Source organism: Bos indicus, chromosome 19, assembly GCF_029378745.1.
Source record: "Bos indicus isolate NIAB-ARS_2022 breed Sahiwal x Tharparkar chromosome 19, NIAB-ARS_B.indTharparkar_mat_pri_1.0, whole genome shotgun sequence".
Classification (NCBI taxonomy): Eukaryota; Metazoa; Chordata; class Mammalia; order Artiodactyla; family Bovidae; genus Bos; species Bos indicus.
This window is the reverse complement of record NC_091778.1, coordinates 36,914,115-36,938,990: the sequence shown is the minus strand read 5'-3', so window position 1 is coordinate 36,938,990 and position 24,876 is coordinate 36,914,115. Positions and strand designations below refer to the sequence as shown.

At 37.9% G+C, this 24,876-nt stretch overlaps 1 protein-coding gene across 7 annotated transcripts in view; it reads right to left on the bottom strand.

The window, feature by feature from the left end:
- Nucleotides 1-24,876, bottom strand: part of SPAG9 (sperm associated antigen 9) — a 151,953-nt gene that overhangs the window by 81,920 nt on the left and 45,157 nt on the right. For 6 of the 7 annotated variants that reach the window (XM_070773266.1, XM_070773269.1, XM_070773264.1 and 3 more), the window contains 2 exons: nt 9,789-9,859; nt 831-925 (listed from right to left, as the gene is read on the bottom strand). In XM_070773266.1, coding sequence (XP_070629367.1) covers nt 831-925; nt 9,789-9,859 — 166 coding nt within the window. Of the gene's footprint in view, nt 1-4; nt 796-830; nt 926-9,788; nt 9,860-24,876 lie in introns of those variants that run through there. The other variant, XM_070773268.1, reaches the window with a different exon arrangement.

The window sequence follows — 24,876 nt, the reverse complement described above, 5'->3', positions numbered from 1 at the left end:
GTACCTGAGTATCCTTGGTAGGTTCTGCGTCAAAGCTGGCACTCCGGTAGAAATAGAGAAGTGCACAAGCAGCAAGACGGAGAGAGATACTAAGATAGCAGAATTAATGACCACCGCCCCGCCAACAAAGCCAAACACAAACAGCAGCATGCATCCAGGACTCATGGCGCTGTGCTGGCATGGTGAAACACCCGAACCAGGAGGCCTACACGGGGGCCAGAGGGGTATCTTTGTAGTGAGGATCTGTCATTCAGCTGCTGCCACAAAAACAATGCCATCAGCAGCAGCTTTCCACTCCATCCTGCTGCAGCTCCGAAGCGCTGACGTCATCCTGCTCTCACCGCCTCATAACCATAGAGCTGCTGCTCCTAGCATTTATGCAGCAATCCAGAGCAGAGGCCAGCCTATTAACTATTTTCCTCCCCACTAAGAGGCCTGGCTTAGCTCATTGGCTACAATGCTTGGAGATCTACATAATTTATTCACACTCCTACATCAAACAGAAGTCTAGCTAACCCTTTCAAACATGTCTCTCTGTAGCAAAAATGACTTTTAAACCAATTATACAGGTGAAATGAAAAATTTACAGCATTCTGACAAAAATTTTAAACCTATACAATCTTTGTTAAGTATCAGAAAACAATGGCTATTAATTTACCTTTTCATTAGTGAAAGTTGTTTTGTTTTTCTATGCTACCCCCTCCTATAGCATTCCAACTACAGGAGGGAGAGAGCTACTATTGTTTGAGGATTAAAGAACAGAGAGAAACAGAAACAGATTATTTTATTTTCCTTTTTCCCAAGGCAAAAATGTATATAAAAAAGCTTACCTAATTCTACTATGAGCTGTGGATTCTAGTTGATCACTCCCTGAGATCTGATGAAGTTTTGTTCTTTCTAAGTGTTCCATATAATTATGGATCATCTATTTTGAAGAAACAAAAGAATACACAAAATTTTAAGACTAATACCTGGAAAAAAAGTATAACATTTTAACAAGGGAAACCTTTTAATATAAATTTCTTATTTATCGGACTACTCATGTTCTATATAAAAGAATATTAAGGATGAAATTTTATTTTATTCTCAAAGGGATATGCAAATGCTTACATTTAAGGATGCTAGAGTCTGGAAAAGTAGCCAACATTTTGCTTAACATAGCAAAAAAATTCTTTTACAATATGTAATGCTATTAAATATAAAGTCTGACATAAATAACACAAATTGGATATAGACATTGGGAAGGAACTGACAAGAGATTACTGATTAACGGGGACAGATGACACTTGAGAAATCCATTGCTAAAGTGGGAAACAACAAAGAAATTAACTTGAAACTTCAGTAAAGATAATTTTCAATTTAATACCGATATTTATTTTTGCTACAGATTTAGTTCAAAGAATGCTAAAATATTCTCTCCTATGTTAGCCTGCTAACTTACTGGAATCATTACTTAATATAATCATATAAAAATGGCAGCAAACTGAAACAAATGAAAAATCAGAGCACATTAACTCTTTAATAAGGAACCATAAGACACAAACTGAATATGGCAGAAAAAATTCAAGAATATCAAGAAATTCTGTCAAGAAATTCTACAGTCTGATTTGATTCCTTTTTTTTTTTTTTTTTGGCTACGCTGGGTCTTAGTTTTAGCATGGTCTAGTTCCCTGACCAGAGATCGAATTCAGGCCCGCTGCATTGGGAGCATGGAGTCTTAGTCACTAGACCAAGAAGTCCCTGATTTGATTCTTGATATAGTTCCACTTATAAGAGACCCAAACCTGGTATTAAAACATGTAAAATGAAACAATTTCCATCATAAAATCAAAAAGGCTTTGCTAGATGTTGAAGTAATCTGAATAAGAAAAAAATGAATACGAAAAGTTATGTTAGCAATTTCAGTTTAGTTCAGTCGCTCAGTCCTGTCTGACTCTTTGCGACCCCATGGACTGAAACACGCCAGGCTTCCCTGTCCATCATCAACTCCCAGAGCTTGCGCAAACTCATGTTCATCGAGTTGGTGATGCCATCCAGCCATCTCATCCTCTGTCGTCCCCTTCTCCTCCTGCCTTCAATCTTTCCCAGCGGCAGGGTCTTTTCAAATAAGTCAGTTCTTTGCATCACGTGGCCAAAGTATTGGAGCTTCAGCTTCAGTAGCAGTCTTTCCAATGAATATTCAGGACTGATTTCCTTTAGGACTGACTGGTTTCATCTCCTTGCTGTTCAAGGGACTCTCAAGAGTCTTCTCCAACACCACAGTTCAAAAGCATCAATTCTTCAGCGTTCAGCTTTCTCTATGGTCCAACATCCATACATGACCACTGGAAAAAACATAGCTTTGACTGGACGGACCTTTGTCAGAAAAGTAATGTCTCTGCTTTTTCATATGCTGTCTAGGTTTGTCATAGCTTTTTTCCCAAGGACCAAGTGTCTTTTATTTTCATGGCTGCAGTTAACATCCACAATGATTTTGGATACCAAGAAAATAAAGTCTGCCACTGTTTCCATTGTTTCTCTATTTGCCATGACATGATGGATCCAGATGCCATGATCTTAGTTTTTAGAATGTTGGTTTTAAGGCAGCATTTTCACTCATTCTCCTCTTTCACTTTCATCAGTTCCTCTTCACTTTCTGCCATAAGGGGGTGTTATCTGCTTAACTGAGGTTGTTGACATTTCTCCCAGAAATCTTGATTCCAACCTGTGCTTCATCCAGTCCGGCATTTCTCATGATGTACTCCGCATATAAGTCAAATAAGCAGGGTGACAATATGCAGCCTTGACTCCTTTCCAAATTTGGAACCAGTCCGTTGTTCCATGTCCGGTTCTAACTGCTGCTTCTTGATCTGCATATGTTTTTCTCAGGAGGCAGGTAAGGTGGTCTGGTATTCCCATCTCTTGAAGCATTTTCCACAGTTTGTTGTGATCAACACAGTCAAAGGCTTTAGCATAGTCAATGAAGCAGAAGTAGATCCTTTTCTGGAATTCTCTTGCTGTTTCTATGATCCAATGGATACTGGCAATTTGATATCTGGTTCCTCTGCCTTTTCTAAATACAGCTTAAACATCTGGAAGTTCTTGGATCACACAGTGTTGAAGCTTAGCTTGGAGAATTTTGAGCAGTACTTTGCTAGCATGTGAGATGAGTGCAATTGTGTAGTAGCTTGAACATTTTGAACATTTATGTTGAACACTGCCTTTCTTTGGGAATGGAATGAAAACTGACCTTTTCTAGTGGTGGCCACTGCTGAGTTTTCCAAATTTGCTGGCATACTGAGTGCAGTACTTTTACAGCATCATCTTGTAGGATTTGAAATAGCTCAACTGGAATTCCATCACCTCCTCTAGCTTTGTTCACAGTGATGCTTCCTAAGGTCTACTTGACTTCACACTCTAGGATATCTGGCTCTAGGTGAATGATCACACCATTGTGGTTATCTGGGTCATGAAGATCTTTTTTGTATAGTTCTTGTGTATTCTTTTTTGTATATTTCTTGTGTACTCTTTCCACATCATCTTAATATCTTCTGCTTCTGTTAGGTCCATACCATTTCTGTCCTTTATTGTGCCCATCTTTGCATGAAATGTTCCCTTAGTATCTCTAATTTTCTTGAAGAGATCTCTAGTCTTTCCGATTCTATTGTTTTCCTCTATTTCTTTGCATTGATCATTTAGGAAAGCTTTCTTACCTCTCCTTTCTATTCTCTGCATTCAAATGAGTATCTCTTTCCTTTTCTCCTTTGCCTTTAGTTTCTCTTCTTTTCTCAGCTATTTGTAAGGCCTCCTCAGACAACCATTTTGCCTTTTTCTTGGGGATGGTCTTGATCACTGCTTCCTGTACAATGTTACAAACCTCAATCCATAGTTCTTCAGGCACTCTGTCAAATCTAATCCCTTGAATCTATTTGTCACTTCCACTGTATAATCATAAGCGATTTGATTTAGGTCATACCTGAAAGGTCTAGTGGTTTTTCCCTACTTTCTTCAATTTAGGTCTGAATTTTACAATAATGAGTTCATGATCTGAGCCATAGTCAGCTCCTGGTCTTGTTTTTGCTGACTATAAAGAGCTTCCCCATCTTTGGCTGAAAATAATATAATCAATCTGATTTTGGTATTGACCATCTGGTAATGTCTATGTGTAGAGTCATCTTTTGTATTGTTGCAAGAGGGTATTTGCTATGACCAGTGCGTTCTCTTGGCAAAACTCTGTGTTAGCTTTTGCCATGCTTCATTCTGTACTCCAAGGCCAAACTTGCCTGTTACTCCAGGTATCTCTAGACTTCCTACTTTTGCATTCTAGTCCCCAGTGATGAAAAGGACATCTTTTTATGGTGTTAGTTCTAGAAGGTCTTGTAGGTCTTCATAGAACCGTTCAGCTTCTTTGCATTAGTGGCTGGGGCAAAGACTTGGATTACTGTGATAATGAATGGTTTGCCTTGGAAACAAACAGAATATTCTGTCATTTTTGAGAATGCACCCAAGTACTGTATTTTGGACCCTTTTGTTGACTATGAGAGCTACTCCATTTCTTCTAAGAGATTCTTGCTCACAGTAGTAGATATAATGGTCATCTGAATGAAATTTGCCCATTCCAGCCCATTTTAGTTCACTGATTCCTAAATGTCGATGTTCACTCTTGCCATCTCCTGTTTGACCACTTCCAATTTACCTTGATTCATGGACATAACATTCCAGGTTCCTATGCAATATTGTTCTTTACAGCATCAGATTTTACTTCCATCACCAGTCATATCCACAACTGGATTTTGTTTTTACTTTGGCTCAGACTCTTCAATATTTCTGGAGCTATTTCTCCACTCTTCTTCAGTAGCATAGTAAGCACCTACCAACCTGGGGAGTACATCTTCCAGTGTTGTATCTTTTTGCCTTTTCATATTGTTCATACTGTGGCTACTGTGACTAGTGCTGCTATAAACACAGGAGTGCATATATCTTTTTGAATTACAGCTTTGTCTGAATATATTCCCAGAAGTGGGATTGATGGATCATATGATAATTCTATTTTTAGTTTTTGAGGCACCTCCGTACTGTTTTCCACAGTGGCTACACCAACTGACATTCCCACAATTTAAAGAAATGTAAATATCAAGAGTAGGCAAGAAAAGGAGAATATTCCTGAAATTCTTAAAATTACAGCATGGAATAGCTTTGTAAGTTGCTAAACTTTAGCTGCATGAAGATAGATTTCAATCTCAAATAACTTGAAATATGCATTGTAGCAATATTAAAAGGATAGCTACTGAAAGAAAATTTAAACAAGTTTTAAAAATTTATTTTTAAGAAGTATGCTTTTGTTAGGAGTTCCCTGGTGGTCTAGTGGTTAGGATTCCATGTTTTCAGTGCTGTGGCCCAGATTCAATCCCTGGTTGGGGAACTAAGTGAGATCCCACAAGCTGCACAGTGTAGCCAAATAAATAATAAGTATGTTGTGAAATTTATACTCGGCATGGAAGCATATACAAAAATTAAGACGTATATAAATCAATTTGAAAGTGTTATTTACTTCAGATAAACAAGAAGTCTGATGCATGGATTAAGATGGGTAATTCCATCAAATCAAATATAAAAGAATCAACCAGGCTGTTCCCCAAGTTAAAATTAGTACAAATAAGAAGTGTATCAGGCAAAAAAAGATGAATATATAATCACACAGATATGTATATGAAAGCATTTTTAAAAGCTTTTAAATTTACATAATTTTAAGTTTAAATGTTTTCTCTTTTCCAACAGTTCTGCAGAAATACAATTTTTGTGTTTGTGTCAGTGAGGCAGAAATGCTGAGTTGCTTCCATCTAGTATCAGGAAAAACTTCAAGTGAGGAAGAAATTTAAATGAGACTAGCATAACAAAATGATGGTCGGACCAAATATATCAATTTAAAATTTCAAAAGATTTTAGAAAATCTAAGTTGAATTCTTTTATAATGGAAAGTAATCATATGAATTTGATTCATTCAAATGAAGACTAAGTTCCTTTAGGGATTAAAATAAATAGAAATCTCTCCTAAATTGAGTCTATAATAATCTATTTATTCAATATAAAAAAAATTAAAAGATTAAATAAAATGCAAAGATACAGAATTGGTTCTACCCAAAACAGTCCGTTCTACAGATTGACTACTGTCTTAAATAAATTTAAAATTTTTTATTTTAGATGTTGAATTCCAAACCAATTCCCAATCAAAAAAGTGATCCCAAGTAACTGGAGATACAGTATTCTAACATTCCAAAATGGTCTACACAATAAAACTGGTTTTAACCCAATTGAACTAGCACTTAGTAGAACAAAAGAACAACAACAAAATGGCTGCTAATATTTATTGATCACCATTTACATATCAGCTAATGCATGTAGAGCTACTGTTTCAATTAATCCTCAGAACAATAATATGATTTTCTAGATAAACTCCATTTTAAGGAGGTTAAAATAACTTGTCCAATTTGACCAGCTAGTTAATGATTAACTGCGTTCTGTCAGTAGCTAGCTGGCTTTGCGGCCAGAACTCAGATCCATCTGACTCAGTCATCAGAGCAGTTAAGGATTATGAGACTTGCAGTGTATCCAGGTGCCGTTTCAGTCACTTCTGGAGGCAGGCGATAAGCTCACTGTCCTTTTTTCATCACACCCACAAGAAAACCCCACATTCTAAGACATTTCCTGATGTCTGAAGTATATTCTATATAAGCACAAAAAAGTAGATAAAATAAATTATACATAAAAATTTAAATTTTAATTAAATTTAAATTTAGGGCTTCACAGAGTAGCTCTGTTTTTTTATTAAAACAAAACCAACCGAGTATTGGACAATGAATGCTGCAAGGTAGAAGAGAGGTATGAAAGTAAAATAGAATATATTTTAGATAATCTATTTTGGGTCCACCAGACCCATCCCTCCTGATCTCAGAACTGCAACTCTCAATTTTCTCAGGTATGCATATTAATTCACACATATTCAAGAGTCAATTCAGCAACAAGTAGCTGGAGTCATGGAGAAGGATCCCAAGCACACTATTTGGAACATCCCAAATCCCCTCCCACCTAGAGAAATTTTCACAGCAGACGTTGATTTAGCTTTGGCTAAAACTGAAATGCAAGACAACAGTTATTAGAAAAACAAGGCAAAAAAGAGAGATTTTGGAGACAAATAGCATGAATCCTTTTAATTCTGTTGGCCTTTAATCTTTCCATATGCAGTTCAGTAAGTATATCCACAAGGCCACAATTCTTAAAATGGTTGAGACACCATGAAACAAAGAGACAGAAAATCTTCTAGTGCATTTAACATGTGTTTCATAACTTAAAAGCACCGAAAATTCAGGAAAAGGGAATCAGAGAGACCTAGATTCAAATCCAGTCACATACTAGCATAGCATTTGGGACAAATCACTCCATATTCTCTTTGAAGCTTCAGTTTGTAAAATGGGGGTGGGTGATAAGGAGTTTGCTCAGAGGATAAGACGAGAATGCATTTAAACACTCCTTGGAGTAAGACAAGGGTTCAAGTTTTTGGTGATTAATGAGTATGTATATTTCCTCCACTGTCCTTTTAAGCAAATTCAATAATGTGTATAAAATTTTGAATTTGATTAGAGAGCAGTTATTCATATTAGGAAACGAGCCCGAGATTTCCCTTAAGCAGCAAACAACGTGTTTGATAAAAGTGCTGTCTAAACAACTTTTTTGTATACCTATAAAAAAGGGTACTGAGTTAAAAGTAACAACGGAAAGATTAAACCCTTCAAACTTCCTTTCCCAGAAGGTTTTCAAAATTTACCTTTAAAGGACCTAGTTCTTTAGCATTGGATAGCAATTTATAATTGCTAATTGAATGGTATTTCTAGTACAAATGTATAAACACACAAACACATTTGAAAGAAGCCATACCTGTGTCTTATAAACATTGCTTGAGGCAGAGCAAAATACAGAGAGCCTATCAGAGGACAGAAGCTGCTTATGACTAAAGGAGGGGATCTTGTGAAAATGCTACATGTAAGATCTTTCACAGTTATTAGACAGGCCCAACTCTCTGCCTTGGTATTTAAGATTTTCCTGAGATCCTTCTTTTTTTCTGTTAGACTGTTCTCTGAAGGAATGCCGTCCTTCCCTGGTGGCTCAGAGGTTAAAGCGTCTGCCTGGAATGAGGGAGACCCAGGTTTGACCCCTGGATCGGCAAGATCCCCTGGAGAAGGAAATGGCAACCCACTCCAGTACTCTTGCCTGGAGAATCCCATGGAGGGAGGAGCCTGGTAGGCTACAGTCCATGGGGTCACAAAGAGTAGGACACAACTGAGCGACTTCACTTTCACTTTCTTTCTCTGAAGGAATAGAAATATAAAAACTATGTACATATATGAGAGAAAATATGTAATTTCACTTTACAATGACTTTAAGACAGCATATATTTTAGACATATTTCAATTTAACAATCCTCAATTATTACAAAGGTTAATTAAAATCTTCAATAAAAAAACATAATTCATTATTCATCACTATCAATTATTTATGGCACATAAACCTATTCCCACAAACATGTTTGTAATTATCAGCATTGATAAGAACTACCAGTACAGCACACTGTTGGGGCATGAAATGAATGGTGTGAAAAGAACAAACAATAAACCTTTAACAACCAATTGTTTTTTAACAGTCTTAATATGTACCAAATACCATCTTATTCAAATGTGGTTATTTTTTCATATGTAAGCTATTCTGTTTTCCCAGAGCTCTATGGTTCCAGCCCTCTGTGGCCAATCTTTTTCCTTTACCACTCATCAATTCCGTGACACTTCATGCTTGGTACATGGCTATGTTAGCTAAAACAGTAATAAACCTCACATGCCAGGAAGAAATTCCAACAAGGTGTGGAAGGTGTTAAAAGCACATTACTCTCAAAAACAAATGAAACTGACTGCAGTGAGTGGGGTTTTATACTACTTTAAAGCAACAATATAGGTCCCTACCGGAGGCAGGATAAGAGATCACCCACAATAGTGAAAGGAAAATGGGAGCTAAAGACTAAACCATCCGTATCACGGGAAAGTTTGGACTAGAAAGAGAAAGAGCAATTATTTTTTTCATGTAACAGTGCATGTGTCTATGAAAATTCTGTTTAAGTGTGTGAACCCCAGTTCACAATTTTCACCTGAAGGAGACAGAAAGAAACAAACGCAACACAGGAAAGGCTGACAGAGAGTCATAAAAAGGAGTTTTTTAAACATTTTCTAACTTGCTTTGAAGAGATTATGTGCAAGAGTTGTTAATCTGAAACACTGAAACTTCATGCAGAAAACCTGTTTTAGAGTCATTTTAAGACATTATAATTGGTTTGCCATTTGTTATGAGCTTAATGCAAATTAAGTACTTTATACTGCATTAAAAATGTAGAGACTCTGACCAACAATCTGGCAATCCACCATGTCCCAACAGGTATCAAAATAAGTTATATTAATTCTCTCATATTAGTATCATGTATACTTTTTAATATGTACAAGTTAGGTTTTTACTCAACCAGTCAAAAACATAACTATTGGAAATGCCTTAATTATTACATTATTCATAACATGAAAAGTTAACTCCAGATAAAAGACATTAAAGTCAGTATTTGGTAACTAAGTAAATGCTACATGACATTTAAAGCTTTCGCGAATAATAACCCCCAAGGATAATACTGGCTGATTTTCAAAGAAAAATTAAAACATATTTTCTAGGGTTAATTTCTTTATCTTAATGTTAGTATGGTAAGAACCAACCTAGAAACCCACCTCAGTGTGTCTCTGATGCAAAGCATTATATTCTTTCTTCAGTTCCGCTTCTCTTTCTTCAAGTCTGCTAACTGAAATTAAGATACATACACTTAATCAAAACCAAATTAAAAATTTACTTGAAAATTCTATCTTTAAAACTTGGACTGGTTTATCCATAATCCTTGGTAACTGCAAGCCTCGTTACTCCATATCAAAGTCTTCACAAGGCTAGTGACCTTGCTTCATGTCCTTAATAACATTTTTGCAGAGGGAATAAACAGAATATTTTTAAAAAGACTAAAAACATCTTACTGCTTCTCCCAATATGCTTATGTAATAAACATCCTTATCTAAGTAGGTTTTTAACATGATACAGAATTACCTCTTTGAAAAAGATTATACAAATCTCCTCACAGAAGTCTTAACCTGAGCCTAACCCCAAGAGTTGACTCATTGGAAAAGACCCTGATGCTGGGAGGGATTAGGGGCAGGAGGAGAAGGGGACGAAAGAGGATGAGATGACTGGATGGCATCACCGACTCGATGGACATGAGTTTGGGTAAACTCTGGGAATTAGTGATGGACAGGGAGGCCTGGCGTGCTGCAGTCCATGGGGTCGCAAAGAGTCAGACAAAACTGAGCGACTGAACTGAACCCCAAACCACTGATTTCTAATAGTATTCCACCTCTTTTTCATTACTGAACAGTATGTGAACATGTTACTATTTTTATAAGCACCTTCTTTAACTTCAGGTTTTAATTTCAGGGACTCATCTTCTTGTATTTAGCTCCCTCTGCTGATGGAGTTTGTGAGTGGCACTAAGTTGGGATAGAGCACAACTTCAATATTTTAAAAATACATTTTAGATCCTGAGATACACAGTGTCAGGACAGGATTTCAGAGAAAAGAATGGTATCAGATAGGAATGATTCTGAGAGAAAATGGAATCCAAGCAGGACCAGGAAGAAATTACAATACTCAAGATAGATAGTAATGGGGCTGTAGCAGGCAGGTACTGCTACTACAGAGAAGGGAACACAAAACCATGGAGCTGGAGAGGCAGAGGAGAGACTGGCCATTCTAGAGGAGCTCATGCTGATTAAGGAGCAGTGGGACACAGTCCGCTGGTGAGAAGTAAAGCTGGTGCTAAAGGAGTTTGTCAAGATACTCACGTTAGTCTGTTTGAAAGCATGAGCACAGTTGGAAAGGTTCTCTTGGTATAAGGGTCAGACAGCTACAAACATGCAAGACTGTTTATAAGAGACAGCTGGTGACTGCGTCAGCTGGCTCTAAGAGTTAACTACTGTGAACTATAACAGCACATACATGAATGTTTTTATATGCCTAATATTAACATGCCAGACACCACGTAACACATAACTTGTGCTGACTGGTAAACTCATGTTTTTTATTTGTGTAGCTCTACTGTTCACCTTTATTTGAATACCTTGATAATATGCCATGAATTAGGAAAAGTGTAGCTCTGACTTTCAGTTTGTTTTTCATGAAGCCTATGTGTTGGCTCATTAAATTTGCAGCAATAAGTACACACACTATAGTAGCCATAGGGTCACACTTATCAGGCCAGGGAAAGCCTGAGGACATGGGCTGCTCATCTCATCTTGTGGCTGAAAGCAATAAAAAGCAAATCTGTAAGACAGCTGTTCCGTGATAACAAAACAGATATTGAAGCCATATTAAGTTTTAGTGCAACTTCTGTGATTTTTATTTAAAAACAAGAAATCCAACCAAATGTAGATATTATATTTAGTAACAATTTCAATATAAACATTTTCTACTATTTTTTGTCAATTAAATTGTTCTAAGAGCATAATCCTAAAATTACTGGGTGAACCTTAAGTGTTTTTAATTGCTCATCTATATGAATCAAAATTTTCCTCAAATTGTGCAACCAAAACAAAAAACTGGAGACTGAGGCTAAAATAAAATTGCAAAGAATAGCAAGGATAGATAAGAAAGCCTTCCTCAGAGATCAATGCAAAGAAACAGAAGAAAACAACAGAATGGGAAAGACTAGAGATCTCTTCAAGAAAACCAGAGATACCAAGCGAATATTTCATACAAAGATGAGCACAATAAAGGACAGAAATGGTATAGACCTGAGAGAAACAAAAAAGATCTTCATGACCCAGATAACCACAATCCTGTGATCACTCACCTAGAGCCAGAAATTCCAGAAGGCGAAGTCAAGTGGGCATTAGGAAGCATCACCACAACAAAGCTAGTGGAGGTGATGGAATTCCAGTTGAGCTATTTCAAATCCTAAAAGATGATGCTGTGAAACTGCTGCATTCAATATGCAAGCAAATTTGGAAAACTCACCAGTGGCCACAGGCCTGGAAAAGGTCAGTTTTCATTCCAATCTCAAAGAAAGGCATGCCAAAGAATGTTCAAACTACCGCACAATGGCACTCATCTCACACGATAGCAAAGTAATGCTCAAAATTCTCCAAGCCAGGCTTCAACAGTATGTAAACTGTGAACTTTCAGATTGTTCAAGCTGGATTTAGAAAAGGCAGATGAAGCAGAGATCAAATTGCCAGCACCTGCTGGATCATTGAAAAAGCAAGAGAGTTCCAGAAAAACATTTACTTTTGCTTTATTGACTACACTAAAGCCTTTGTCTGTGTGGATCACAACAAACCGGAAAATTCTTGAAGAGATGGGAATACCAGACCACCTGACCTGCCTCCTGAGATATCTGTATGCAGGTCAAGAAGCAACAGTTAGAACTGGACATGGAACAACAGATTGGTTCCAAATCGGGAAAAGAGTATGCCAAGGCTGTATATTGTCACCCTGCTTATATAACTTATATGCAGAGAACATCATGCAAAATGCCAGGCCGGATAAAGCACAAGCTGGAATCAAGATTGCCGGGGAAAGAAAAGAAACAAAGTGAAGTCGCTCAGTCGTGTTCAAATCTTTGGACTGTAACCTACCGGGCTTCTCCGTCCATGGGATTTTCCAGGCAAGAGTACTAGAGTGGGTTGCCATTTCCTTCTCCAGGGAATCTTCCCGACCTAGGGATTGAACCCAGGTCTCCCCCATTGTAGGCAGACACATTACCATCTGAGCCACCAGGGAAGTCCAAGATTGCCAGGAGAATTATCAACAACCTCAGATATGCAGATGACACCACCCTTATGGCAGAAAGCAAAGAAAAACTAAAGAGCCTCTTTAGGAAAGTGAAAGAGGAGAGTGAAAAATTTGGCTTAAAACCCAACATTCAGAAAACTAAGATCATGGCATCCAGTCCCATCACTTTATGGCAAATAGGTGGGCAAACAGTGGAAATGGTGACAGACTTTAATTTTGGGGGCTCCAAAATCACCGCAGATGGTGACTGCAGCCATGAAATTAAAAGACGCTTGCTCATTGGAAGAAAAACTATGACATATCTAGACAGCATATTAAAAAGCAGAGACATTGTTTTACCAACAAAGGTCCATCTAGTCAAAGCTATGGTTTTTCTAGTTGTTATGTATGGATGTGAGAGTTGGACTACAAAGAAAGCTGAGCGCCAAAGAATTGATGCTTTTAAACTGTGGTGTTGGAGAAGACTCTTGAGAGTCCCTTGGACATCAAGGAGATTCAACCAGTCCATCCTAAAGGAAATCAGTCCTGAATATTCATTGGAAGGACTGATGCTGAAACTGAAATTCCCAATACTTTGGCCACCTAATGCAAAGAACTGATTCCTTGGAAAAGACCCTGATGCTGGGAAATATTGAAGACAGGAGGAGAAGGGGACAACAGAGGATGAGATGGTTGAATGGCATCACTGATGCGATGGACATGAGTTTGAGTAGGCTCTGGGAGTTTGTGATAGCCAGGGAAGCCTGGCGTGCTATAGTCCATGGGGTCGCAAAGAGTCGGACACAACTGAGCAACTGAACTGATGATCATCCATAACCCTCATTTCAAATTTGTGCACAACAGTAGAACCTCATTCTCATCAATTTTGTATAAGTTCATAAATAAATTTATATCAATGTCCACCACCAACAGCCAGAATTACACAGTACTTGTCATGTACCATGCACTGTCCTAGGCACTTTATATTAAAAACCTAACTTGACCCTGACATTAACTTTATGATGAAACTTCATTACATTTCATATTAGGGATAAGAAAACTGAAGTAAATAGGGGTTAAGTAACTTGCCCAAATTCACAAAACTAGTAAACGCAGGATTACAACTCCTAATGGATGACACTAGGCCCAGAATCTTCTTTTATTTATCATGGCATTCTACCTCTCAAGAAGTACTTCTTTTAATTTGTTTTATATATTGGAATCTATTTTAAATTTTCACCTTGGGGGAAAAAAGTATAGAGAGTGCTCCTTTATTACTTGAAACAAAAAAAAATCCTCTCTTCTGGAAAGAACCTCATCACAGGTACTACAATTCAAAAGTATCAAACTGCCACGTAAAACATGTAGCCAACATAATAAATCATGATGATATATATATCAAAACCGAAATGCGGTACTGCCCTGGCAGTCCAGTGGTTAGGACTGGGCACTCTCACTGTCAAGCGCCTGAGTGTGAACCCTGGTCAGGGAACAAAGATCCCACAAGCCGGGCAGCACAGCCAAAAATAAATAAATAAAATTAAAATGCAAAAAACCACTATATACCTGTCAGAAGAGCTAAAATAAAAAGTGTTGGTAAGGAACACGGTCTGGTAAGGAACTTTCATACACGGACTTCCCTGGTGGTCCGGTGGTTGGGATTTCACCTTCCAGAGGGGCGGGTTAGGGGGGTGCACGTGGCAGGGTTTCAAACCCCAGTTGGGGCGCTAAGATCCCAAATGCCTCCCGGCCTAAACCCAAAATCAGAAAGCCGGAGCAATAATCCAATGAATTCAATGAAGACTTTAAAAAAAAAAATACAACTTTCATACACTGATGGTGGGAGTATAAACTGATACACCCAATTTGAAAACTGTTTGGCAAGATTTAATGAAGTTGAATTATTTGCCACTCCTATGACAAAACAAGCTCATTATTACGATATATGTCTATGTGTCCACCAAAAGGCATTTTAAAACAATGTTCAGAGCAGCACTATTTGTGTTCCAACATGGAATCAACCCAAATATCCATCAACTGCAAAATATACAAATATTCATGTACTAGAATACTATACAATAATGAGAATGAAGGAATTATTGCTGTGCACATCATGGAGGAATCTCAGAAACAGGATACTGAGGAAAACAAAGAGAAGCAAAAGAATACAAACTTCAAATGAACACATAAACTAATCCAAAACTAATTTAATGTGTTAATTCAGTTCAGTTCAGTCACTCAGTCGTGTCCGACTCTTTGCGACCCCATGGACTACAGCACACCAGGCCTCCCTGTCCATTGCCAACTCCCAGAGTTTGCTCAAACTCATGCCCATTGAGTTGGTGATGCCATCCAACCATCTCATCCTCTGTTGTCCCCTTCTCCTCCCGCCTTCAATTTTTCCCAGCATCAGGGTCATTTCCAATGAATCAGTTCTTCGCATCAGGTGGCCAAAGTATTGGAGTTTCAGTTTCAGCATCAGTCCTTCCAATGAATATTCAGGACTGATTTCCTTTAGGATGGACTGGTTGGATGTCCTTGCAGTCCAAGGGAATCTCAAGAGTCTTCTCCAACAGCACAGTTCAAAAGCATCAATTCTTTGGAGCTCAGCTTTCTTTATAGTCCAACTCTCACATCTATACATAACTACTGGAAAAACCAAAGCTTTCTCTAGACAGACTTTTGTTGGCAAAGGTCTCTGCTTTTTACTACGCTGTCTAGGTTGGTCATAACTTCTCTTCCAAGAAGCAAGCGTCTTTTAATTTCATGGCTGAGTCACCATCTGCAGTGATTTTGGAGCCCCCAGAAAATAAAGTCTGTCACCGTTTCCACTGTTTCCCCATCTCTTTGCCATTAAGTGATGGGACCGGATGCCATGATCTTAGTTTTCTGAATGTTGAGTTTTAAGCCAACTGTTTCACTCTCCTCTTTTACTTTCATCAAGAGGCTCTTTAGTTCTTGGTTTTCTGCCATAAGGGTGGTGTCCTCTGCATATCTGAAGTTATTGATATTTCTCCCAGCAATTTTGATTCCAGCTTGTGCTTCATCCAGCCTGGCATTTCACATGATATAGTCTGCATATAAATTAAATAAACAAGGTGACAATATACAGCCTTAACGTACTACTTTCCCAATTTGGAACCAGTCTTTTGTTCCACGTCCAGTTCTAACTATTGCTTCTTGACCTGCAAACAGATTTCTCAGGAGGCAGGTCAGGTGGTCTGGTATTCCCATCACTTTCAGAATTTTCCACAGTTTGTTGTGATCCACCCAGTCAGAGCTTTTGGTATAGTCAATAAAGCAGAAGTAGATGTTTTTCTGGAACTCTCTTGCTTTTTCAATGATCCAACGGATGTTGGCAATTTGATCTCTGGTTCCTCTGCCTTTTCTAAATCCAACTTGAACATCTGGAAGTTCACAGTTCACATACTCTTAAAGCCTGGCTTGGAGAATTTTGATGGAGTAGCCATCATAGTCAACTAAAGGGTCTGAATGCATTACTTGGATGCAATCTCAAAAACGACAGAATGATCTCTGTTTGTTTCCAAGGCAAATCATTCAATATCACAGTAATCCAAGTCTATGCCCCGACCACCAATGCTGAAGAAGCTGAAGTTGAACAGTTCTAAGAAGACATACACGACCTTCTAGAACTAACACCAGAAAAAAAAAAAGATGTCCTTTTCATCATAGGGGACTGGAATGCAAAAGTAGGAAGTCAAGAGATATCTGGAGTAACAGGCAAATTTGGCCTTGGAGTACAGAATGAAGCAGGACATAAGCTAACAGAGTTTTGCCAAGAGAACGCACTGGTCATAGCAAACACCCTCTTCCAACAACACAAGAGATGACTCTACACATGCACATCACCAGATGGTCAATACTGAAATCAGATTGATTATATTCTTTGCAGCCAAAGATGGAGAAGCTCTATAAGTCGGCAAAAATAAGACTGGGAGCTGACTGTGGCTCAGATCATGAACTCCTTATTGCCAAATTCAGACTTAAATTGAAGAAAGTAGGGAAAACCACTAGACCATTCAGGTATGACCTAAATCAAATCCCTCATGATTATACTGTGGAAATGACAAATAGATTCAAGGTATTAGATCTGATAGACAGAGCGCCTGAAGAACTATGGACGGATGTTCGGATGTTCGTGACATTGTACAAGGGGGCAGGGATCAAGACCATTCCTAAGAAAAAGAAATGCAAAAAGGCAAAATGGTTGTCTGAGGAGGCCTTATAAATAGCTGAGAAAAGAAGAGAAACTAAAGGCAAAGGAGAAAAGGAAAGATACACCTAGTTGAATGCAAAGTTCCAAAGAATAGCAAGGAGAGATTAAAAAAAAAAAAAAAAAGCCTTCCTAGTGATCAATGCAAAGAAATAGAGGAAAACAATAGAATGGGAAAGACCAGAGATCTCTTCAAGAAAATCAGAGATACCAAGGGAACTTTTCATGCAAAGATGGGCACAATAAAGGACAGAAATGGTATGGACCTAACAGAAGCAGAAGCTATTAAGAAGAGGTGGCAAGAATACACAGAAGAACTGTACAAAAAAGATCTTCACAACCCAGATAGTCACGATGGTGTGATCACTCACCTAGAGCCAGACATCCTGGAATGTGAAGTCAAATGGGTCCTAAGACCCTAAGCATCACTACGAACAAAGCTAGTGGAGGTGATGGAATTCCAGTTGAGCTATTTCAAATCCTAAAAGAAAGTGCTGCACTCAATATGCAAGCAAATTTGGAAAACTGAGCTGTGGCCAAAGGACTGGAAAAGGTCAGTTTACAGTCCAATCCCAAAGAAAGGCAATGCCAAAAAATGCTCAAACTACTGCACAATTGCACTCATCTCACACGCTAGCAAAGCATGTGCTTGAAGTTAGGATAAATGTAAATTGACTATTTTACATAAGTCTATTAGTCTGATGCATTCACTCTTTTATCCTGATTGTGGCCTTCATCTATAACCATGCTTTTTAAGAATATTCCATCCAAAAGCTGCAAACACTGTGCAGTCCCCTTTGGGGAGGAGTTACTATCTAATGAATTTACTGTGTATACAGCTCCATCCCATCTGATTCCAAACATAACGTGTACCTCCTTTACACTTTCCTTGGCTAAATACTCATGCTTTATGTTCTCCAACAACTCCTATAAATTCTATATATAGTGCAGGATTTAAACAGACTACTCAGAACCGTAACAAATACTGTGCTGATTCCTCATTAAAATGTATAGGGAGATAAGCAAAAATATTACCAGATTGGGGAAATATAAAAGGGTCTGAATGCATTACTTGGATGCAATCTCAAAAACGACAGAATGATCTCTGTTCCTTGCCATCATTGGAAAATAAATTGGAATTACACTTTTGAACATCATGTTGGTGATAGGTATTAAAATAAGCAACGTGTATAATCTGACCCACTGTTACTACTCTTATTTATCCTATGGAAATACACTTGATGCCCAAAGATATTAAAATGAATATTCTATGTGCTTTTGTCCATAGTGCTTTTCAGGTCTACTATATCCTTCTACTTTTCTGTCTATTCATTCTATTAATTTTTGAGAGTTTGACATTGAAGCTCCAAGTAAAAAGCTTAGATTACCTAATTAATTTGGAATTCCCTTTCCAAATGTCATTAATTGGATGGCAAAGTAAATTATGATAGTATATGATAGACTACAATGTAGTAACTAAGCTACATTAGTTAGCTACACTGGAACTATACTCCAAGTTATGTTATATCAGGTATATTAACCTCCCTGGACCTCTATTCCTTATTATAGTTGAGGAATAATAATAATATATCAGAGTTGGTTATCAGGATTAAGGAAGAGCTAATATTTGAAAAGGGCATAGAACAGAACCTGGCACATGTGCTTTTTCTCTTTCTTTTCTATTTTTTAAATTATGAAAGTATAACACATTTACAGGAGACTTAAAAATTACAGAACAAGAAAAAAAATTACAGAACAAAATTACACATAGTTATATCATATATTAGAATTATTTTTTAAGTAAATAAATAAAGATTTTAAATTGGATCTTCAATATCAAACCCTCAAAAATTAATAGAATGAATAGACAGAAAAGTAGAAGGATATAGTAGACCTGAAAAGCACTATGGACCAATTCAACATAATTAAAATGTATACAATTCTCAAACAAAAGCAGGACACAAATTCTATTCAAGTTCCCAAAGACTATAAAGCAGGAGACACTGGAACATATGCAGGGACATAAAACAAGGTGCAAAAGTTTCACAGTCCAAAGGTACTGAAATCATACAGACTGTTCCCTTATCACTGCAGTATTCTGGCATATGTGTTTTTAATACAACAATTAAAGGTACTGTTAAAATGAATGCAGTATTATTCATAAGCACTGGCTCTTCTGTTCACGGAATTTTCCAGGAAAGAATATTGGAGTGGGTTGCCACTTCCGACTTCAGTGAATCTTCCCTCGACCCACGGATCAAACCCTCTTGTGTCTCCTGCACTGGCAAGCAGATTTTTTACACTAGCAACACCTGGGAAGCCACTGTTAAAATGAATGCATCATTATCCATGAGCACTGATGTGGAATAGTGCCTAGAACTTAAAAGAAGGATGTTGAATATTATTGCTATATCTGAAACAAAAAATTATGTATAGTATGATGTCTACAAAGTCAAAATGTACTGATTTTTCTCTCCCAAAGCTGCTCTTTCCCATAAGTTTCTTAGGCAAAAATCTTGCAGCTATACTTTTGCTCTTCTCTTTTCCCACATTATATTCCATCAGCAAATTCTGTCCATTTTGCCTTTAGAACAAATCGTGAATCTGACAACTTTTTACCATTTCTATTACCCCCACCTTGATTTAAGACATCGTCTCATGCCTGGATTATTACTGCTATCTTCTGACTAATGTCTCTGCTCTAGTCTTTGCTCCTCTGCATTCTTAAATTTGTAGCCCGGAGTCAGATAGTGACTGCTCAAAACCCTTCAACAACTTCCTGTGACAGAACAAAAGAAAGTAAAGAAGAGGGAGGGAGCCTGTATTATGGCCCGCAAGACCCTTCAGCATCAGATATTTCAAGCTACACCACTTTTTGCTTCCAAGGAGAATTACTGTCTCCTGACCCAACTGTTAGAGACTGATTGTGTCCTGCCCAAATTCATATGCTGAACCCCTAATCAATGTAACTATGCTTGTAGACAGAATTTAAAAAGGCAATTAAGGAGAATTCGCTGGTGGTTCAGTGGCTAGGACTCAGCACTTTCACTGCTGGGGCTTGGGTTTAATTCCTAAGATCCTGCAAGCCACACAGTGCGGACAAACAAATAAAAATAAAATAAAAAGGTAATTAAGGTTAAATGAAATCATAAAGATGGGGTCCTAATTGCACTGGACTGATGTCCTTTCTTAAGAAGAGGAAGAGGTAACAGAGCTCTTTCTCCCTACACACGCACAGAGAAAAGGTCACACACAGAGATGGTGACCATCTATGAGCAAGAGATAGCGGTCTCAGAAGAAACCAAACCTGTCAGCACTTTCCAGCCTCTAGAACTGTCAGAGGGGACTTCCTTTGTGGTCCAGTGGCTAAGACTTTGTGCTTCCAACACAGGGGGCCCAGGTTTGATCCCTGGTCAGAGTACTGGATCCCGCATGCTGCAACTAAGAGTTCTTGTGCCTCAACTAAACATCCTGCATGCCCCAACTAACTATCTCACATGCCACAGTGAAGACTGAGATCTTGTGTGCCACAACTAAGACCTGACACAGTCAAGACAAAGAAAGGAAGAAAAAAAAATTTTTTTTAAACTGTACAAAAATTCTGCAATTTAAGCCACCTAGTCTGTGGGATTTTGCTATGGCAGCCCTAGCAGATTAATAATACAAGAGCTAAACATCATTAAGAGAATCATGGAGAGGAGCTTTCATACAAGATGTTTATCAAGTGACCTGGGACAGAGAGCTGGGCTTGTGGCTTATAGAAACAAGTCCTGTTTATACCAGCTTGCTAACTGACACTGGTTTGGGTTGCTTTTGTTGTAATGTACTACTTAATAGCAAGAATGTGGAAATGGAAACATAAAGCCCCAAAATACCACTAATTGCCAGGTATTTCCTATACTTAGCTAAATGAGCGTGATCATTATTCAAAATGGCTGAGGCTTATTTACAAAAATTTCTTAAATTCCTATTAATCACTCTGTCCCATTAAAGCATTTTGGATTGTTTCTATTGATAATTACTTAACCTTCCACTCATGGCTTTTTAAGTCATTAAACTTACATTTCACTTATTTTCATTTAGCATCATATTCTTACTTTTGACTCAAAAATAAATTTCATAAACTATCAACCCATTCTCTTATCAACCTTTTCGCATTATATTTACTCATCTCATAGAAATTGTCTATATATGTATTATTTTTTAGCAACCCTATATGACATAAAACAAGGCATTTAGTATATGCAAACTACACACAGTTACATGTGACTTGCCTCTTGAAGTGAAGTGAAAGTCGCTCAGTCATGTCCAACTCTTTGAGACCCCATGGACTGTGCAGTCCATGGAATTCTCCAGGCCAAAATACTGGCATGGGTAGCCTTTCCCTTCTCCAGGGGATTTTCCCAACTCAGGGATTGAACCCAGGTCTGCACTGCAGGCAGATTCTTTTCCAGCTGAGCCACAAGGGAAGCCCAAGAATACTGGAGTGGGTAGCCTATCCCTTCTTCAGCAGATCTTCCCAACCCAGGAATTGAACTGGAGTCTCCTGCATTTCAGGCAGATTCTTTACCAACTGAGCTATCAGGGACTTGTCTCTTACTCTTTATTTTTTTTAGTAGATTCTATTTTTTAGAGCAGTTTTAGGCTCACAGCAAAACCAAAGGAAAAGTACAGTTTTCCACATATCCCTACCCCCATACACCCAGAGCTTCCTCTACTATCTACATCCCACACCAGTGTGGTACATATATGACAGTCAATGAACGTACCTGACACACCATAATTACCCAAACCAAAGTTTACCAAAAACCCAAAGTTTACCTTAGGATTAAGTCTTGGTACTGAATATTCTACAAATTTTGACAAATACATAATGACATGTATCCACCATTATGGGGCTTCCCAGGTGGCTCAGTGGTAAAGAATCCACCTGCCAATGCAGGAGACATAAGAGATGCAGGTTTGATCCCTGGGTTGGGATGATCCCCTGGAGGAGGAAATGGCAACCCACTTCAGTATTCTTCTCTGTAAAATCCCATGGACAAAGGAAACTGGCGGGCTGCAGTCCATGGGGTCACAAAGAGTCAGACATGACTAAGCAACCGGCGTGCACACATGCACATCCAGCATTATTAAAGTTTCATACAGAGTAGTTTCACTGCCTTAAAAATCCTCTATTCATCTCTGCCTTCCTCCCTCCCACCATCCATTTCATCCATCAAACATTTTAAAGTATGGAGCCTTTTCAGATTGGTTTTTTTTACTCTGTAATATCGATTAGTGGTTCCTCCATGTGTTTTCATGGCTTAGTATATCACTGCTTTTCAGCACTGAATAATATTCCACTATATGGATGCACCACAGTATATTCCTATTATTTTCATAAGTCTACAATCTTAAAATTATAAGCCTTAAATACTCATCATCTCACCTAAGCACAAAAGTTAATTTTCTTAAAATACAAAGATATTTTCAGTTAGTACTGCTGCACATTACAGACTTTTAGGCTGACAGATGATTTTCATATTTTCACTGTTTTCAATACAAAATAAATCACAAGTACACTTAAACAAACCTCTCACTCAGCTTTTTGTACAAATCTATTTTACCTGTTACACTATTTAACACAACTGATTTTATTTCTTAAGGCAGAAAAAAGATCCAAGGGAAAAGTAGAACATAATCACCTAAAAATGTAAATTGACTGTATTTTTATATCAGCCAATTAGTCTGATACATTCACTATTGTATCCTGATTTTGTCTCTCATCTGTAACCATGCTTTTTAAGAATTCCATCCAAAAGCTGCAAACACTGTGCAGTCCTCTCTGGGGAGGAGTTATGATCCATTTCAAATGCACCTGAAACATCCTCCAAAACAGATCACATGCTAGGCCACAAAACAAGTCTCAATAAATTTAAGAATACTGAAATCATATCAAGCACCTTTTCAGACCACAACATTATAAGATTTGAAATCAACCACATGAAGAAAACACAAAAAACAGACATATAGAAAGTAAACATGCTACTAAGCAAGCAATGGGTCAAAGGAAGAAATCAAAGAGGAAGTCAAAAAATGCCTTGCAACAAATGAAAATGGAAACAATGTTCCAAAATCTATGGAACACATCAAAAGCAGTTCCAAGAGGGAAATTCAAGAAACAAGAAAAATCTCAGATAAACCATCTAACCTTACACCTGAAGGAACTAGGAAAAGAATAACAAAACCCAATGTTAACAGAAAGAAAGAAAGAATCAAGATTAGAGTGGCAATAAGTGAAATAGAGTCTTAACAAAACAGGAAAAAAATATAAACTTAATAAATCTTTAGTTGAACTCAAGAAAAAAAAGAGGGTCCAAATAAAATCAGAAATGAAAGAGAAGTTACAACAGATTTCACAGAAAGGCAAACAGTCCAAAGTGACTGCTACAAACAATTATACACCAACAAATTAGGCAATTTATAAGAAACAGATACATTCCTAGAAACATACAACCTTCCAAGACTAAATCCGGAAAAATTAGGAAATCTGAACAGATTACTAGTAGAGAAATTGAATCAGTAATAAATAAAAAAAGAAAAAATTTCCAACAAACAAAAGGTCAGAAGCAGAAGACAACCAGGGGGAATTTTACCAAACATTTAAAGAAGAGTTAACACCTATCCTTCTCAAACTACTATAAAAAATTAAAGAGAAAGGAATGTGTCTAAACCCATGAGGCCAGGGTTACTCTAATACCAAAACAAGACAAAGACACCACATACAAAATATTAAAATTACAGGCCAATATCCCTGATGAACAATAGACGCAAAAATCCCCAACAAAATATTAGCGAACAAAATTCTACAACAAAAGAATCGTGCACAATGCTCAAGTGGGATTTTTCCCAGGGATACAAGGATGGTTCAATACGCGTGAATGCAGTATATCATTCAACAGACCACGTTAACAAAAATCAAGAATAAAAACACATGATCACATAATTCAAAAGATGCAGGAAAAGCTTGACAAAATTCATCCAGTTACGATAAAAAGAAAACCTCTCAACAAAATGGGTACAGAAGAAATGTACCTCAACTAAACAATAGCCACATATGACAAAGTCACAGCTAACATCATCAGTTCAGTTCAGTTGCTCAGTCATGTGCGACTCTGTGACCCCATGGACTGCAGCACACCAGGCTTCCCTGCCCATCACCAACGCCCGGAGCTTACTCAAACTCATGTCCATTCAGTCGGTGATGCCATCCAACCATCTCATCCTCTCTCGTCCCCTTCTTCTCCCACCTTCAATCTTTCCTAGCATCAGGGTCTTTTCCAATGAGTCAGTTCTTCACATCAGGAGGCCAAAGTATTAGAGTATCAGCTTCAGTCCTTCCAATGAATATTCAGGACGGATTTCCTTAAAATAGACTGGTTGGATCTCCTTGCTTACATCATACTCAACAGTAAAAACCTAAAGCTTTTCCTCTGAGATCAGGAACAAGACAAGAACACCCATTCTCACCATTTTTTTTTGGCCGGGGCAGGGGGCGGGGTGGTGTGCTGTGCTGTGCAACATGCAGGGTCCTAGTTTCCTAATCAGGAATCAAACCTGTGCCCCTTGCAGTGGAAGCAGAGTCTTAAACACTGGACTGCCAGGAAGTCAGTCCCTTCTTTCACCATTTTTATTCAACATAGTACTGGAAGTCCTGGCCACAACAAGAAATAAAAGGCATTCAAACTGGAAAAGAAGTAAAACTATAGCTATTTGCAGATGGCACAATA